The sequence below is a fragment of the Sebastes fasciatus genome, chromosome 2 (assembly GCF_043250625.1).
Source record: "Sebastes fasciatus isolate fSebFas1 chromosome 2, fSebFas1.pri, whole genome shotgun sequence".
NCBI classification, from domain to species: Eukaryota; Metazoa; Chordata; class Actinopteri; order Perciformes; family Sebastidae; genus Sebastes; species Sebastes fasciatus.
This window is the reverse complement of record NC_133796.1, coordinates 9,915,413-9,935,310: the sequence shown is the minus strand read 5'-3', so window position 1 is coordinate 9,935,310 and position 19,898 is coordinate 9,915,413. Positions and strand designations below refer to the sequence as shown.

At 40.8% G+C, this 19,898-nt stretch overlaps 1 protein-coding gene across 3 annotated transcripts; it reads right to left on the bottom strand.

Moving 5' to 3' along the window:
* Positions 1-72: 72 nt before the first annotated feature.
* On the bottom strand, positions 73-17,917 carry LOC141783692 (homeobox-containing protein 1-like). Of its 3 annotated transcripts, none has more exons than XM_074661126.1 (10): positions 17,724-17,917; positions 11,250-11,753; positions 9,688-9,773; positions 9,144-9,254; positions 5,822-5,978; positions 5,018-5,100; positions 3,367-3,462; positions 2,912-3,006; positions 2,534-2,617; positions 73-1,845 (listed from the first exon to the last, which is right to left on the bottom strand). In XM_074661126.1, the coding sequence occupies exons 2-10, from the start codon at positions 11,750-11,752 to the stop codon at positions 1,516-1,518; spliced, it is 1,545 nt and encodes a 514-aa protein (XP_074517227.1). In that variant the 5' UTR covers position 11,753; positions 17,724-17,917; the 3' UTR covers positions 73-1,515. The 3 variants fall into 3 exon arrangements, with proteins under 3 accessions (XP_074517227.1, XP_074517236.1, XP_074517242.1); XM_074661135.1 differs by having other exon boundaries at positions 2,912-3,003; XM_074661141.1 differs by having other exon boundaries at positions 2,912-3,000.
* Positions 17,918-19,898: the final 1,981 nt, after the last annotated feature.

Genomic DNA, 19,898 nt, shown 5'->3' with positions numbered 1-19,898 from the left:
GATTATAGATCATCTCACAGTGATCGTTCATTCTGCCTGATCAGCCGTCGGGGCACAAATTAATCACACCCGGGTTTCTAGTTTTCATACAACAGTTTCAGCTACCTTCAACATTTATGTATTGAGTAACTTTTTTCTTTTATTAATTGTTATTAATATGGAAGCAAAGAGAGGCCATAACGAATACCCAATTGTGAAATTTGATCTCTACTGAATACTTGATATTTAAATATCGCTGAATTCATAGTTTGTTTTGTATTTTTATAGTATTTTATCTAGAAAACCACCTGTGTATAGGGTTTAAACTCCTCCGTAATTTCAAATTGTGCGAATAAAAAAAAAAAAAACTTGAATTTTGTGAACCCCTAAAAAACGTGCTCAACTTTACTAATTTTTTTAACAAACAAATGTTCAGGATACAAAAATAAGCAGTGAAGCCGAGATGGAATCAATCAGATCTCTGGCCTATCAGGTGATGTTCTGTTAGTCATGTGATCTAAGAGGAGTTCAGTTGAGCAACTGAAAACACCGCACATTTGAACAACAACAAAAAAGCTACTTCAGGTGTGTTTTTTAAATTGAAATACCTCCTGGGAATTCAACCACTCAAATTCAGATAGATGATTTTCACATTAAAACATTTCAATGCGATCCATTCAGTGCTATTTAAATTTCATAGTCCTTTCTTTGCTTCCATATATGTTGAGCTTATTCTACCATGGAGGGGGATGGAGGAGTGGGTCATTCTGTTTTATGATTTAAATCATCGTAGGGCCCACAGAAATATCACCTATGTGCTGTGACCTCAATGAAACTGAGCTTATTCTGCTGTTTTCTTCTCACTGGAAGGAACCAACAGCGAAAAAAAAAAAAAATTAAATATAAATCAACTGTGATGAAATTAAAAAACAATCAGTTAAAAATGAACTTTCAAATTCATGTGTTTATCTCGTGAGGCTGTTCAGTTGTGTTGTGTGATCACAGTGCAAGACCCTGAAATTATCTGAACCCTGTGTCAAATACAGTGTTGTCCTGCGGTGAATAAATGCAGTTTTCCGAAGAAAATCGGCACAATGCATCATGTCCTGTTAGACAGTCTCTACGGAAGATTTAAAATGCCTAAAACAAATCAACAAAAGCATAAAACAACACACGTTGCTATGTGTATTTTCCTTTTATGTGACATAATTAAAGAATGCATAATCTATTTTGTTTTTATTTAGGCATTTTTAATCTTCCATAGCCTGCTGGGGAGCACTTTAAAAAATAAAAGTTTATTGTTATTATTATCATAATTATTATTATTATAATATACTAGTAATGCCTATAAGAGCGTAGCAGAGCAGGTTGGTGGTTGGAGGTAGGGTTGGGAGGTATCTCAGGGTTGGAGTTTACACGACTTTTGGTCTTTTTTTTTTCACTTATTACATTCCTATAAAATCTGCTTGCATATTAACACACCTCTGATCCTGTTCCATTATCATCTCGGAAAACTCAAAATATCCGCCGCCCGTTTCAGTCGTCCTCCAGCGTTTCCGTCTTGATGTCGTTCCCGATACTGCACCCCGCCCCGTCCGCCTGATTGGCCAACGCTTGGCTGCTGTGATTGACGGACGCCTTCTCCAAACCGATTGGGTCCTGGGGCTCGGACAGCGCGCTGTGAATGGTGGGTTCGTCCTGGAGGGAGGGGGAAGGGGGAGACCAGGACACGCCGGTCAGTCTGGAACCTTCCGCCTGAGGGCCCACCCCTGCCACTAGGGAGCGGCCAATCAGAGATGCGCTCCTCTGTCCGGACAAGGCTCCTCTACCCAGGGCGGAGAACCAGCTGGGGAGCAGCGTGGGTACCTGAGCGAGGAGAGGAGAAATCAAGGGTTGAGAGTCATCCTAAGAATTCTTGGAAGTTTTTATTGTAAGTCTTTACACACCAAGAGTCTATTTTTCGTGTGCGTTTTTTTAATCCATCATCCGATAAAAAACGTTACACACAGAAACCTTGCACACTGAGTCTGATGCGTTTTATTATTCTATTTGTTGCAATAATTCGCAATACAAGATAAAACTGAATGCCCCGATTCCAAGCTGTTCTGCAATCACCTGCCAGAATCTGTCTTTAAATTCTGCAACTCTGTTTTCATTCATTTCTTTATCATAAAGTGCTTTGTGCTGGGAGACAAAGTTAATGTTTATCAGATGCTATTTTTGGATGTTGACGTTTGCACGGACGGTGGCTCGGAGTTGTCAAACAACCCTCTTTTGGCTTTTGCCGGATGCGAAAGAAATGCAGAAAATTTAACCTGTTCTGAAAAACTTTAATGACGGATGAAAGTCAGCGAAGGAGTCAGTGTTTTAACGTGATTGACACAACGTGAGGTCGTACTTATTTTTAAACGTACGACGAAAAATACGGACTTGGTGTGCAAAGGTCTTAAATCTGCCCTCGTCTCTTCATCTAAGGGCCAAAGCAGTGTGTGTGTGTGTGTGTGTGTGTGAGTGTGTGTGTGTGTGTGTGTGTGTGTCTGGGGTCGGGCTGTACCTGGGTTGGAGAGGACAGGTCAGCTCGACTGAAACCAAACTGCCTGGCTGAGGCTCTCTTGTCAAATAAGGACACCTCACAACCCTGTGACAGAGCAGCGCACACACATGTTATACAATAACCAGGTCATTCTACTGTCACAAGAATGGTGTCATAATGCTGTGACCTCTTGGTTCTTTATAGCTAGTTATTTATAATCTTTGAGTCAAATATGTGACCAAATGTAAATTTAAACAGGTTACACAGAGAGGACTAAAAACAAAGCAGATTTAATAATGTTTCATAGACTTTACTGACTTTCACTGAGCCCCTGCTGTATGTTTACTGCTCCACACATGGGAACCTCTGAGCTGCTTAGCTGCTTTTCATCTACTTTACCTGGTCGGGGAAATCGTTGCCGTCCACCTCGTCGCTGTTGGACTGACCGCCTGGACTCTGAACCTCGATTCCGTGGCTCTCCAAGATGGCTGCTTCTTCAAAAACACAAACCTCATCATAGCGTATCGACCTCAAACGACAACACACTCAGATGCAAGCAAACACGAAGGCGTTCAGGTCAGGAATGTGTATTCCTCACTGATGCCCAGGTGTGTGTGAAATTCTACAGCGGTATTGTGACGAGCAGGATGGCGTCTAAGTGTTGGCTGTAACACAGAGAGCTCTTTTATGTGTGTTTATTGATTTATTTAGAGAGACAGCTCAGCACAGTGAATAAATGCTTCTTAAAGGGATAACACACATCTGCTTAATGGTAAAGTCTTCAGTCACACTAGGACATCCAATAACATCCACTACTGTTAACACACACACACACACACGGAGGTAGATATTACCAATGTTGGCGCGCCTCTTGATGTCTTTGCGGCGGTTGGCAAACCAGTTGTAGACCTTCAGAGATGTTACCCTCTCCAGATCAGACAGCTTCTTTCCTGTAACAAACACACAGATCTCAGATCAGAGATAGTGAGCTGCTGCGTCTCTGTCCTCTCCTCCTTCAGTCTCTCCCTGTGTTGTGTTTTTGAAGGCTCATTCAAGCATATTTAATCTCACTGGTCAGAAAGTATCTTCGCGACAATGCAAGGTTCTTCCTTTGATAGACATTTACGAGACAAGTTAGCTCACAATGCAGTTCAGAGGTTCAATGTTGCTGCTTATTTATTGAACATATTCAACCATTTAACTAGGGACATTTTGGGCTTTTTAATTTTTCCATCATTTTGGCTAGAGTTTTTTTGTTTTCGAATTTTGAAAGTTCAACCTCAGCTCCTATAATAATAAGTCTATAATAAACTATGGCACCAAAATACACTCAGACCCTTCAGGACAAAATGTCCCCATTAAAACCACATTTATTCATTCATTAATTAAACCACACTATTATATCAGGCTTTAAGTCTAGAGAACTGTAGTTTTTACTATTTACAGAAAATAAGTTTCAACAGTGTCATTATGTAAACAAACTTGGCATTTAAAGGGTTATAATTCAAAAACATGATACTGTGTTTAAATCATGCTGTATTATCACCATTATTTCAATAAATTGAGATCATAACTAATATTATACTAATATAAATTGTTACCATTATTCATTAATGTACTACTATTTGCCTGTTATTCTGATTGCTCTTATTAGTAAGTACATAATAGTAATTGCTGTAGCAGCACTAGGGGTAGCCTATAGATTGAAAGCATGATTGCTAAAACGGAGGAAGACGTTTGTAAACAAAACAGTTGCATTATGTAAACAAACCGGCATTTAAAAGGTTATAATTCTGAAAATGAATGAATGAATATTTGGTAGTTGTGATCAGGACTGGTGTTGGTTAAAAGATTTAACTCAGTGAAAGTGGAAAATAACATTTATATAAAGTGTTTTTATAGCAGCTTTAGGAAGGGGACATTTTTGTCCTTTAAGTACATCAGAGCAACTTTTGTAAAGTGAAGCACAAGGGGTTAAGTAGTGTGTTTGTCATGATGCCACTCTTATAGTTACCTTGTTTTTTATTGTTGCAACATGGCCAATATGTAGGGAGTCAAGAGAGTAGTTAACATCTAATAAAACCAAATCAGTTCTCCAAAAGATCTCCAAAAATACAACCAAGTATACTGAAAATGGAGGCCAATTTGCAGTCTTGGTAAGTGGACATTATAAAAGCATGATAACACTTTCTGTTGAGTCTCAGTTTACAAAGTAATGGACATGACAGCGCTTTTTTTTTTCTATATTCCTATATCATTATTTATTTCCCCTCAGTCATCATTCAATAGAGTAGGATTTATAGCCAATTACATATCTAGAAACATCCATGTAGTTGGATTGGCTTTTCAACAGCCTCTTTAATAACAGGTCCACTGAGTAAAAGCTGATACCGATACAAGAGAGATAAATGCCCACTTTGTGATTGTGAACTAAGTTACCAAAAGTAAAGAGTAAAAGTATTTTGTTAACCAAGTAATGATCATATCTTTCCTGTTTTTATGTACCTGGTTTTTGAATGACAGCGTTGCAGGCAGTGGCGATCTCCTCTCTCTTCGCTTCATCAGGGTACTGGTTATCAATGAAGTAGCTGTGTAGACACAGACACACACACACACACACACACACACACACACACACACACACACACACACACACACACACACACACACACACACACACACACACACACACACACACACACACACACACACACACACACACACACACACACACACACACACACACACACACACACACACACACACACACACACACACACACACACACACACACACACACACACACACACACACACACACACACACACACACACACACACACACACACACACACACACACACACACACACACACATTAAAGGTCCCATATTGAGAAAAGTGAGATTTTCATGTCTTTTATATTATAAAGCAGGTTTAAATTTAGACCATTTCACAGTTTTAAATGTAAACATACTAAATGTGTCCCAGTTTATTTCCTGTTGCAGTGTATGTGAATGACATCAGCGGACAGGATGTAAACATGGACCCAAGCTGTTTCCTAGCAACGCAATTCCGTTCCGGAGCGTTTCAGACCGAGCATGAATACAGATTTATTCAGACAGACAGTATGAGAAAAATAATGTGTCTTTTGAACATTAAAGCATGTAAACATGTTCTAGTAGAAACCCAAAATACAAACATGAACCTCAAAATGAGCAGGATGTGTCCCCTTTAAATATTAGACTTTGTAACACGTTCAGCCAGTCCACGCCGCCTCCTCCTCCTCCTCAACCCCCCCCAACAGCTCACCTCTCCATGACAGCCAGGCACTCCTTCCTCCAGGTGAACCTGCTCCCTCGCCGCAGACGGAAGCCGCCGGGGGTCGAGCCGAACGGAGGCGGGGCTTGGTGCCAGTCCATCACTTCCTCCAGAGCCATCGGGGCGGCTCGCATGGCCAGAGTGGCACCTGAAGTCACACACACACACACACACACACACACACACCAGACAGCGTTAATAATAAAGTTTCAGTAATGCCATACAGAGTGATGCTTAAGACAGTTTCTCCGTCTAAAAATATATGTCTCACATAAAATAATGAAAAGCAGTCATTGCGTATTGCACATTTACTATGTTTATTTAGAGTGTGTAAACTTCATCATGAGGTTGAAAGGACAAAATTAATTCATCACACCCTGACATTTACTTTAGAGCATCGAGCCAATGAATCAAATTAAAGTCAAGAGACTCTAATTAAAGCATCATGCCTGTCTGTTTTCTTATCAAGGGAAGACACAGGGATAACTGTGACTGTACTGATTTTTCATACATTCCTCTATGTTGGTCTCAACTTAACACAATCTAGTCATTGTTCAACCACAGGTCAAGAGTTTCTTTATTTCTGTAACCAGGGACATCTCAAGATGCCCATAAAACAACGAGAACACGTGGCTTTCTTATCTGTCAGACGACTCTTTGATTATGTCACATCTGCAACTCTCCCAATACCAGAAAGCTGCTGCAAAATTAACCCTCTGAGACCTGCGGGATTGTAGATTATCCTGACAGACTTTACTGTCAGAGGGTGTAGCAGGTTCAGTTTTAGAGCTAGAGTGAAAGTACAGATATATGAAACTAGACCTGAGGAATCCATTGGTACATGTCATGCTAGCATGTCAGGAAGGAGGATAAATAACGCTCCAAAATTAGGCTAAATTTTGGCAAGGAAAAACTTGCATGGCCATTTTCTATGTGCTTTCCATATGTATATTGACAATAAGGGGGTTTCTGAGCAGTTTCCAGAACAGAAGTGCTCGCCATCCAATTTCCAAATGTCAAAAGTTTTTGATACCAAATCAGAGCATGGCCTTTTCTATGGAGTTCCTCAAGGTCTTGGAGTCTTAATGTGGTATTTTGGAGGGATTTTTTAAAATAATTTTGATCAATTCTCGAGTGGTACATTTTTTTAAAATTTTGCACCAAATCTGTGTAACAAATGGTACCAACCCAAAAATTGCTGCAACAACTTATGAGACATAATAGAACATGGGGATGACCATCACATACTTATATCATCATGCTCTAAGCCCTTAAAACACTTTTACAATTTATTTTAATTAATTAATTCATGTTTATTTCTGATTTATGACTAGAACAACTTGACTCACAGTGCTGAGCTGCATCTCAAATTAATCTTCATGTTCTCAGCTTTCAGATGATGTACACCACTTCTATGTGACATCTACTGTTGACCTGCTATGTCCCCCTAAAGACCCTCTAAAAAAGACAAAAACGGGTCTATTGTAGGTCTCAGAGGGTTGAAGAATCCACCTGTAGTAGCCAGATAATGTATCGGGTCTCCTGGGGATAATTGGTACTCAAGTAGAAACCAATGTTGTCAGGTGTTCCGCCCGGAAGCATGAACTGTTTTTGACCGCTGAGGCAGCATGTTGCTGCAGACGTTACCTGTATATTGTTTGTTTATTGTTATTAGAGTGAACGTGTTATCGAGTTAATGGATTCATGGACATTAAACCAACGGAGTGTTGAAGCGTAAAGTGTGTTTAGGTTATACACGGTAACGTTATTCAGCGCGTCATTCAGGTGAGCTTAAAGGGCTTAAAACTTGGCTTAGCCTCTACAATAAAGTAAAAAAACGTTGCTTTCGTTGGAGACTTTTGGAGTTTTTTTGGTGTTTTCGAGGACGGTGAGGACGGAGGACGGAGGGAGCTGCATGTTTGGAGCGTGTCGCGAGCTGGAGCTCGTCCGCTCATCAAGCTGCTCTGGACACCGGAGAGGAGCGACGTTGCTTCGGACGCTGTGGAGCTTCTCACCAGGGTGAAGAGCAGGATAAAGTTCAGCTCAAGGAGAAGGTATGTGTAGTTTATCTGTGTGCACACATCATAGCGTAACTCCAATGCCTTGGTTGTGGAAGAGTAAACCTTGCATCGATTTATTTGTTGCAAATCTGTTGACTGTTGGATTTTTAAATATGGAAGAGCGGATAAGGACACACCGGCTGCATCCCAAGTCTCTTAATTGCATCCATGTTTCCCTCAAGGAAACCATGCGAGCACAGAGGAAACGAGGAAATATGATCACAGCTGGATCAGCTGTCAGTCGGCTTTAACAGCTGTTTGTGTCTGAACTGTATTAATATTAATAAAGACACAGTTATCAGTGGCAGATCAGCAGTGTTTTCGCTCTGTAGTCTGTTACCTGTTTAACAAACACCTGCACATGAATAACAGCCTACAGTCTGTATTTATACTGTGTCCTGCTTAGAGGCTCAGGAACCATTTCTACTCTAAAGCGTTGGAGGTTTTTCCGGACAAAAGAGGTCTGGTGCGTTCTGTCAAGACTGGTCTGTCAGACCAAAAACAACATTACTGAGAGACCTGTAACTAAACTTTGTGTGATACAAGAGGTGTAGATTGAATGGTGTTAATTTGCATTCCCATGTATGGTAATTGAGGTTTTCACATTTGGCTCCTCTTTGTTGCATTGCATTGTTATGCCTGCCTGGTATTAGCAATTTGGGGCCGGTGTGTCGGAGCCAGATGGTGTATCACGTCTCCTGGGGATAATTGGTACTCAAGTAGGAATTAACGTTGGCCGGGTCAGGGGTTCCGCCCGGAAGTGTTCAAGCAGAAAGTGTGTTTCGGACTTAAATTGTACACGGTAACGTTATTCAGCGCATCATTCAGGTGAGCCCGGGGCAACACCTCAGTGGCTTAAAGCTCGGCTTAGCCTCCTACAGTAGTTCATGTTGAAATCACAGCTATGAATACCAATGAGCTGAGGTACAGTTTTCTTTTCTGCACTGATGTATTAGAGCTGTCAATCTGGGCTGTCCGGGGAGACGTTGATAATATGCAATGACAACATGTTCTTAACAGATAACACGTTCTTCCCATTATGTTGTAGTCTGAATGGCCTGATTTTTGCTCAGTCAGCGTTAAGAAACTCTATTGAAGTCAGCGCTGCCAGTCATGCATTCAGTGCAGCTGGTTATTGAAAAACGTGTTATCCCTTTCGCTTTACAGTATTTTATTTTTTTTACAAGTGGAAGAGTGTGTGTGTGTGTAGGGAGGGGGTATGCAGGAGGCCTTATGGTGTAGGGTGTTATTACCAGGGTTGGTCTTCTCCAGCTGGTACCAGCGAAAGAAGGCTCGTTTCTTCTGCTCGCTGAGGTCTGATCCCTGCTGTAGGAGCCAGTGGGAGATCCGACTCTGACTGATCCCTGGAGGAGGAAGAGGAACGGAGCGAGATCTGTACAGTCAGTAGGCTGCTAGGCTGAACCATAGACTGTACTGTATATATAAAATCTCCTCTCTCGTACAATTCCCGAGCCTCCGTCTGCGACTACTTCACTCAGAGCAGCTATCAATCATGACGTCTCCCTCTTTTTATCGCATCAAATAACTAATTAAAACCAAACTTATCAGAAAAATGAACACTTGAACATACATCAGTGTGATAAGAGCTACCTAAATTGACAGAAACCACTGTGTACTTTGACTTTATAGTTTGGCCCATGTCCCATCCGCTAACATGGAGGTAACTATACTGCAGCCAGCCACCAGGGGGCGATCAAGATGTTTTACCTCCACTTTTGAGGAGCTGTCATGTTGTCCATCTTTATATACAGTCTATGAGATGAAGTCGATACTCACCCGTTACCTGAGCGACCACAGCCTGGGAGATCCGCCTGTTGGCCAGGAAGGACTTAATCTCTTCTTTGATCATAGAACTGTCCCTCCTACGAGCAGAGAGAGGAATCTACTGTTTACCACACCAGTACAATAAATGTTTAAATCTCCAACAGCCTGACATTACACATATGGCACAAGATAAGAGTCGCCATACTTAAACCAGCTGTAACTCTGCAATCCTCTCATATATATAGATTAATGGCAGCAGCTGTTGGAGCTGAATATGAACAGGAATCAGAGGCCAGATGCTGCTGGAATATTCGCTGCTTTCTGGGTTGATTTCATCTTCACACACCCTCAAATCAATAGCGCTCTGATTGCTGCTGTCTGACTGCAGACTGCAGATGAGAGGCACTCGTGAGTGTGTGTGAGTGTGTGTGTGTGTGTGTATGTGTGTGTGCGTGTGCGTGTGCGTGTGCGTGTGTGTGTGTGTGCGTGTCTGTACAGTACTGTCTGTGTGAGTGTGTGTAGGCATTAATCCTTGTATCATTCAGATGCAGTGTGAGCAACAGACAGGCTGTATAAACACCTGCTCTCTGGTGCAGTGATCTACTCTATATGTTGCCAGTGGGTTCTTAAACCAAGTACAGAATATCCATTTGATAGCAAAAGGAAAAAGCATAATAATCATAATCACAATTATGTTAAAGAGGACCTATTATGCTTTTGTGCTTTTTCCCTTTCCTTTAGTGTGTTATATAGTTTGTTGTGCTTGTAAAAGGTCTGCAAAGTTATAAAGCCCAAAGTCCAAAGGGCGTTACTCTCACCCACAGAAACACTGCCTTTGAACTGCCTGAAACGCCTTGCTTGATGCCCCACCTTTTTCCGCAACATGGTGATGTCACCAAGTAACACATTTGCATAATACCAGCCAAGCGGTTAGTTTGGCACGTCCTCAAACAAAGTTAGTTACAGCGGAGCTGGAGCAGAGTCTAAAGAGTTTGGTTCGGTTTACCAATCACAACAGCGGGTCAGCTGACCAATCAGAGCAGGGGGGGATAGGAGCTCAAACAGAGCGTTTCAGACAGAGGGTGAAAAGAGGTGCTGCAGCATAGCCGGTATGAGAAAAGTAAAGTGTTTTTTGAACATTAAAGCACGTAAACATGTTCTGGTAGTAACCTAAAACACAAGTATGCACCTGAAAATGAGCATAATAGGTCCACTTTAATTGTAATTCTGAGTACTGATTATTGTCATGGTTGTAGCAAACTGTACAGATTGTGACTGACTCTCTTTAATAGTGTCAGCAGCAACAAGGTTTCTTGGCAGTCGAAGGAAATTTTGCAAATGCATGAGGCGTCGAGTTTGCCAACTAGTACAAACAAGTTTATGCACTGAAGAAATCTACTGGGCAGGACGTTTTACAGTTGAAAAATAAACTAGTCATTAATCTCTTCTATAGATTGGTGACACTGTTTCAAAATATATCTTTCGCATTTTTGCATGAGCCGACATCAGCTGGCCTGGTTCTTCCTGATCTAGTCAGTTCTGGTCTAAGTTGAGGCAATCTAGTCTGGTCTTACCTCATCAAGTCCTCCACCCTGTCATCGACATCTACGTCCTCTTCACTGGTCTCAAACGCGTAGCCTGGCACCGTCACGCTGCCGCTAACCACACCCAGAGGAAACCGGGGCGGCGACAGCTTCCCATTGGTGACGGCGACTAGGCCATTCTGGACTACCGCTGCCATGGCGACAGGCGAGGCTACTGGAATCGGCAGAGGCGGGGAGGTGGTGTCGAAGTTGTTGTTGGGCGACAACGAGAGTCGGTTGCTAGGGAAACTTGTCTGAGTGGCGGTGGAGGTCATGGAGGAGGAGGCGACGACGGCGCTGGAAGAAGACAAGGAGGACGAGGGAGGCATGTAGGGAGGTTTATGGGTCAGCTTGTGTCCATGTTGGCGGTCCAGGTGGTCCAGGGTGTCCAGGGCATGGAGGACCTCCGTATGTGTGATACCCGTCCTCCTCAGCCTCTGGAGGAGGTCAATCTGCTCGATGGTGAAACGAGGCTCCTCACACTGCTGGAACATCCTGGAGGAGATCAGGACAATCACAACACCATTAATGGCAAAGAGTACTTTTACTTTGTTTTACTACATACTATACAACAGTAGTTTTATGCAAACAGAATAATTCTATACACAAAGAACATTTTACTGTCTTTTACTTTGATGCAAGTATGTAAAAACTAAGAATTATTCACTTAATAATTTGTAGTATGCACACAGGCAGCGTGATTCACCTCCTGCCGTTGGTTTTCCACTAGAGCTGCAACAATTAATCTGTTAGTTTTCAACTATTAAATTAATCTGCAACTATTTTGATAATCGATTAATCAGTTTGAGTCATATTTAAGAAAAAAACGTCGACGCTTCCTGCGTCTTAAATTTGAATGTTGGGAAACACGATCAACATTTTTCACCATTTTCTGACACTTTATAGAGCATACAACTAATTGATTAATCAAGAAAATAATGGACAGATTAATCAACAATGAAAATAATCATTAGTTGCAGCCCTATTTTCCATTGATCGACAGTTAGTGGTAGTAACGCGCCAAATAAGCGTATCAATGCACCAACAAAGACAGTGAAGAAGAAGACTGATGGCAAGATAACATGCATATAACAGTAAACGATGCACAGTTTTACATTTTTGAAAAAAATCAGCTTCGGAAAAAAATGGCCAACCACGGCTCTGATAACACGTGTACCAGAAAACAACTAAAAAGATTTACCGTGTCACGTTAATTTCATAAATGGGACTAAAGAAGACAGTCAACAATATTGTCCGACATGATAAAATCATGCTCGAAAGTTGTCTTCTTTATTGCATGAAATGCGGGCATCCCCTGGCTTTTATTTTCTACATCATGTCCAGCATTTAGTGTCAATCCCTTGTACATTGGTGCACAATTTGAATTCCATGCAGGAAAGGGGACAAAGAAAACTACTATATATACTGTAGATAGGAAATTACCAATTGCAAATACATTGAGTCGCTATTGCAGAAAGAATACTCGCCATAAATAGTGTCAAAATTGGAGCCTGACAAAATCTACATTTCCTATTTCTGATTAATGAATGCAGTTTTAGCTCATTAGTGACCTTTCTCTACACTCTGAGCTCCACATCTCCGTCAATGAGACAATCACAGAACAAAATGGAAGACCAGTCACATCTGTTAGCTTCCTGCCTGCAGATTTATAGCTCACACAGACACGCATACACTCACAGTGAGACATCAGAGCTCAGCAGCTGCTATCCAGATATGAAATGCATTCCTCCACATTAAATAAGGCTTTTATCATTGTGTTTTTACCCCCGATAATCATGTAATGTTACCCAAATGCAATGCATGTTTCAAACCTAAAACATGCTCACTTCAATGCGGCTTTAACAAAACAACGATTTTGTGTCATTTCTTTAAAATATACTGTCGTGATTATAGTCACTGAACTGAACTGAGAGAGGAGCAACGGAGGAAGATAAACGGAGAAATAAGATAACACATCTGTCTTGATGCTTTTCTTTCTGATGCCGAGGAGGAGAAAAACAGGCCACAGCAGAGAATCAAAGTCAGCAGACATGTCAACACTTATATAGAGAAGGAGGGAGAGGGCGAGCGTGTATGGATGTGTGTGTGCGTGCGTCTCGGGAAAAATGCCAAAAAAAAAATTACATCTCAGGCAGCCAAGCTCTATACTTTCTTTCACTGCTGCAGAGGATGAGTCACGCTGTATAAAGTTTGACTGATCGGTTCCATACAGGACGGCTACATTAAGGGAAATGATAATCACAGCTATTATGTTTTTCATTTCATAATAACAGTTTTTTTTGTCCTGAGTTTACAATATGTTGTTGCAAATTAACAATTAAATGATTTCAGTGTAGTATTATTTATTGAGCCTTGTTTACAGTCGTCCTGCATCACTGTTATTGCAGCTCTTTACAAGACTGATAGAATTAACACATTGTTTACTTGCTCCTTGTAATACGTTTTTGTGGTTTACACAACATTTCTCTGACCAAAGTGGAGCCTGCAAGGAAACTGAATCTACGAGAAACACTCTAATATTACTTAACTAAAAAGTATGATTAGGATTTTTATTCATTGTGCAAACATTGGTCAATATCAGCTTTTATGCCGTTATTGAAATAACCCGCAACAAATGGATAACAGGAATTGAAGAAAGAAAAAAAAGATGGGGAATGACCAAGCCCCCAAGAAGAGCACCGGTTCGTAGATGCCAATTTCCATAGTGGCCAAACAGCGGTACTACAACTTCTGTGTCCGTCACGTGATGCCATTGGGCCCAAAAAGACTTTTTCCCATAGACTTACATCGGGAAAAAGACGTCTGTAACTGGGGGGATCATTTTTTTTTAGGTAAATCAACTCCCCCGTACGAACACTTGAATAGCCCTTATTAAAAACATTAGGTCCTAAAAGTTGTAAAAGGCACTAATAGCCAAATCCAGAGTTATTTCCCTTCCTCCGTTCATGGGAATGAGACCCAGACTGAGGCCGGAGCGAGGGCTGGGAGGCGGAGTTAGCAAGCCGCAACGACACCTTGAGGGTTGAGACCGAGCCATGTGACCAGCTACTGCGCCTGCTCCACGGGCCCAATGGATGGTTGGAAGTCGAGCCATTTTGAGCAACTTTCATAGGAATGAACGAGGCCCCGCCTCCAACGCTATATCCAGTTCTCTTAATACCTCCATTGGAATGACGTGCAACAAAGGTCCCCAGCTGGCTGAAAAAAACGTTGCGGCTCACGGTGGATGCTTCAACCTCTGGCCACCAGGCCAGGATGCCCAAGAAAATAACTTTTAGTTAACCCTACCATCTTTTGCCTCACAGCTCCTGGGCCATTCTTTCCCCTGTCTGAGTTTGGCCAGAGTGGTGAGGTTCAGTGGTGTTTAGTTTTGCTCTACATGCACTGTGTGAGTTGTGGGAACTACAACAAGACAATAACAAAAAACAGCAAGTTTGCCAGATGTAATCTAGAGACACATTTAGAATGATTAAAGGCAACCAGATGTATCCAAGTGAAGACCAGTGACAGCCTTACAGAAAATGCACTGAAGCTGTACCTATTTAAAGTTCAGTGAAGAGCAAGAAGTGCTGACAAGAATGACTTAAACTCTACAGACATCTGCCCCTCTGCTCCAACATTACACACTTTTTCTAAAAGGGAGCTGGAATATTGTGGATTCTCATCCTGTAGACTTAAAAGCAATCCCAGTTTGTAAACTAAAATGAAGAGAAGCAGTGGAGGATTCACAAAACACTACAAAAATGTGACTTTCATTAAACAAATATTTTTTTTTACTTGTACACCTGAGTGCATGAGCTAAAGACATCTTGACAAATTTCAATAAATGAATAAATCAGCCACTGGGGGAAAACAAAAGGTATTTTGGCTTAATCTATCTCCTAAGTCAGTTTCTCTAGCAGCCACCTTGGCAGGAAACCAACCTTCCTTTAAAAGGGTGCTACTGTTGTAAGACGACACAGTGGCTTTTAGATGCACAATGACACCAGGAGGCAAACAGAACTTTTCCTTCCTGCCCTGAGAAAAAAAGACTCAGACAAACTATTTGTCATAGCCTAGCAGACAATAGTGTATCCCACCAAAATGCGTCTTTCCTCAACGGTGCAGGAACCAACAGTGGCTGTTTGGGTTTAAGCTTTTATTTTTACACACTAGCGGCCTTGGTGGTCACTAAAGTTTCTAATCATGGCTGCAGGGTTGGAAATTAGCTTTTTTTGTCCACCTGCCACTGTGGCTGGTGGATTCCAAAATATACCAGCTATTCAATAGATTGTTTTTTTGGCTGGTGAGTGAAGCAAATCAAGCAGACACTTGCATATTTTACCAGCATTTGTCTGGTGGCTGGTGATAATTTCCAACCCTGGCTGCAGTACATCATCAACAGAGCATTTCCAGCAGCCACAATCACTAATAAGATAACCCTGGTACAGTAAGTAGGGCTGCACACAATTAATCGAATATTAAATCGCGATCACAATTTTGGCTTCCCACAATTAAATGAACATGATCGCCTGCGATATTGACGTCTAAAATTTGCATTCTGCTCATAGAAAACGCTGCTGCATATCAAATCAAGCGCCTCCTAAACTAACAGCCAGCCACCAGCCGGTGATTGGGATGTTTTGGCTTCACTTTTGGGTATAGATATTATCTATAAAACCAATGTGTTTATGATTAAAATTAAGAGCATACAATTGATTATATAGCTCTTATTGTTGCTAGTTTTGCTCTCAAAGTGCACGAAGCGTTTCACTTTAAAATATAGCTAACAAAAGGGTAGTGTGAATTGTATTTTTCTCACAATATATATAGCAGAAAAAAATATTGCAATGTCAGTTTTTTCCAACATCATGCAGCCTTAATTTGTACATTAACAGGGATGTAGCACCGCATAGAAGTGAAAACAGTGCTCTGTTTATTTTAAGGACAAAGTGCAATAGAAATATGTTGTCGCTAAAATCAATGAATAATCGTGATAAATAATAGTGATCTCAAATAATAATCATTTTGGCCATAATCATGCAGACATAACAGTAAGGAAAAGGTACCTTATCAAAGCACTCCAAATGATATCTTTGTAGTTTTTTTATCATTATAAACAGAGAGACAACCGCAAAGAAAAAATGCCAGAATATTTAAGAAGTAATAAAAAAATAAAGTACATGGCCCAGTTTTGGTGGTAAATGACATTAGCTGAAGAGTTTAGGATTTAGTGGACTGACAGCGAACCAATTTACAGCATGTGTGACTATGTGAGGCTGGGATAGAGTATATATGTGCCAGTAGGGATAGAGGGACTAGTAATCAAATAGTGCTGACTGGCACACACTGCTCAACTCCTTCAGACATCTCTGCTAAACACCAACAGCAGCAGGAAGTACAGTGTGGAAACACACACACAAACACTCGGGTAATACTTAAACAGTTTGACTCATATCCGAAGGTGTCATTGAGCAACACACTCAACACCTACTAGCCTCCAGGTGCTGCTACTGGAGCTGAACTTGACCTGACCTCTGACCTCTGAGTCCTCTGACCTCTGAGTCCTCTGCACACCTCTGCAGACAAACTCCACACCATGCAAGGCCAGGCTCTCACTTTATGTCTGCTTTAAAGTGTGCATTTTTATGCAGATAATATGTTTGCTGTACTTAAAAGGTCTAACATGTTAAAGATTATTTCTATTCCTGATCTGACCTATAAGATCCAAACCAGACGTGGCATAACATTTAACTGTATCCTAGTTGCAGACATGTGCTGAGCTGAGCACAAATACACAAAAAGTCATTTAATTACAGTATGCAACTTTTTTAAACTGGCATCTAAACCCCGAAATTTAACCCAAAAAAAGAAAAGCTGGCTCATGTGGTCGCAGACAACACTGTAGTAGTCCCAAATGTCAAGATAGCCCCCCTATACACAGTGTTTTCTTTAAACGATCACCAAATCCCATTGGAAAAACACGGATTTTAATTTTTCCCCTGCTACTAGGAGTATAGGCATGTCCGATAGAGGGTGTCTTAAGACGTCTTCTGGACAATGAAGGACAACTCTTCAATTCGGCATATATCACATAAACTAATCCACACCACAACACAACAAATATAGAGCATTTTAATAGCTTGCTCGCCTGTTGTTCACCATTATTTACTAGAATTCGCTGTGCAGCGCGGTACTGTATTGTGGCACCCCAACTGGGAAAGTTGACATTGTGTTTGATTAACTGTTTCTTTGATTAACTATGTGCAAGCCGAATTAAAGGCATACTCTTTTATTATTACGATCACACCGTAAAAATCATATTTAGCTAGTGTTAATGTCAAACGCCAAGTAGAAAACGCCGCAGCACAGGCGATATTTTTAAGGAGTTTTCAGAGAGAGAAAAGGAAATGTGAACCAGGTTAGCAGAGGATCCTAGTTTGGAGCTGCAGGACTTAAACTTACCTGATTATTCCAGTCTAAGAGCCTCCACAGGATGTTTTATTGGACCATAGATCTATTATCTATTGCCTCGGGGCGCCGGGGACACACGGATACTGACAGTTTTCCCAAAATGTCTCCTCTGTTTCTAATTGGGTTTCAATCCTCCGTCAGACAGATTCTCCTTTTGTCCGGCAGACAGGCGCCATGTTGACACAATGACGCAAGGCACGACGGGAGACGTAGTTTACAGAAGTTACTGTACACACAGAGACACAGAGAGAGGGGGCAGATTATTATGTACACCTGGCTGCACATGAAAGTCAATACAACATCAGCCTTTGTTGACAGTAGGTTTTAATTCTATAGACAACGGGGAGGTTGCACTGTTTCTATTATGTTAATATGACATTTTCGATGTGACTTAGTTTGCTTATAAATGTCTCAGGGAGGTTATACTTATGCAGCTTCAGAACCAATTTTCCAACTATTGTGTTCCTTTTTCAATGGAGTAATTAATTTGACTTATTTTATGTGTTACTTACATGTACTTACAGTGTAAAGGCCATCCTGCTGAAGTAAACATTACTTAATCATACTACAGTTTTCCTAAAATTAGATTTAAAAAAAGAAATTAATTAAAATTGAAAAATATATATATATATTTGCTTACAGTATCTCAATATATCGCAATATAATTATTGTGCTCTTGTGCCAGAGATTGCTTAAAATTACAACAAGTCAAGTGTATACAATAAAAAGTACTATTTCTAGAGCCAATGCCTAATAGAATAACAATAGAGTAGGATACATTTAGTAAAATGAGTAAATAAAATAAGTAAAAAAAAAAAAAGATAATAAAAATTAGATAAATAAAATACAATTTTAGATAAATAAAAACAGAAAAAAGTAATATTGCACATGATAGACAGTGATATTGCACATGAGAATGGAAAAAGTAATATTGCACATGATATTGATATTATTGTTGTTCTCAGTGTCCGGAGTTTTCAGCTGTCCTTCCTGCAGAAGGGGGGGGGGAGTTATATAGTTCTACTTTTTTTTTATTTTATTTAACCTTTATTTACGCATTGTATCACCAGATTCTTGTCAATACACAGCCCTACCATACTGTGTGTCATGTGCCCGTTTTATAAAGTTGCATTCTCCAATTTTTATCCATGATGAAAACGGACTTCAGTATGATTTTCAGGAACAAACACTGCTGAATCAGCATATTTAGGGACTTGCTGTGCTGCTATGCAGCTTCAGAACCAACTTTTCAACTATTTTGTTCCTTTTTCACAATCACTGAAACAATTATTTGTCCTTATTTTAGGTGTTTACATGTATTTACAGTGTAAACATTTGGATGACTCTTTTAACCCACACACATAAAGAGTTTGTGTCTCACCAAATTTCAAAAAGATTAAAAAACAGGCCATCCTGCTGAAGTAAAAATGACTTAATCATACTCAAACCATAGATATATCTATGACTCAAACGCTCTCCCAAGTGTCTGTAGCCACAGAGCTGCAAAACATGGAACCAGACAGAGGTGGACACAGAGTTGCTCCTGTGACCTTTGAGGAACCACAAGGTCAGTTTTTTCATGTACATTTAGTAATTTCAGCACTCAGAGCATCCCACTTGTGACTCTTCTGGAGCTGACAACAGGAAACTCCTTTACCCAGAATGCCACTGATGTGTCAGGAGCAGAGGGGACCTATGCGTGACCCTTCTTTAGGTCAGTGCTCATTACACAGAGAGCCCTGCTGGTTTGCATTCTAGCTGCCGAATCAGTGACAAATTAACACCTGGGGGACCATCGGACTGCAATAATCAACCTGGTAAGTTAGAAAAACCTGCAGTGCTCTGGGTCCTGACAACCACTCCTACCGTTACTATGTATAACAGACCGTTGCTATGGACGCAGTTCTGTTTTTGTGTCAAATTATTGATTTCTTAGGTAAGTAGCCGTGTAATAAGTGTGATAATGTACAGCTAGCAGGTCATTGTTGTAAAATAAACCCCTTCAGGGCGATGCAAGACCTCGCCCTGCCGGGGTTTATTTCACAACAATGACCGGCTCGCTGTACATTATCCCTTACATACTGTAGGGGTGTAAGAAAATATTGATACATTTGAGTATCGCAATATTATGTTTTGTGATACTGTATCGATTCTCAAAAACACTAT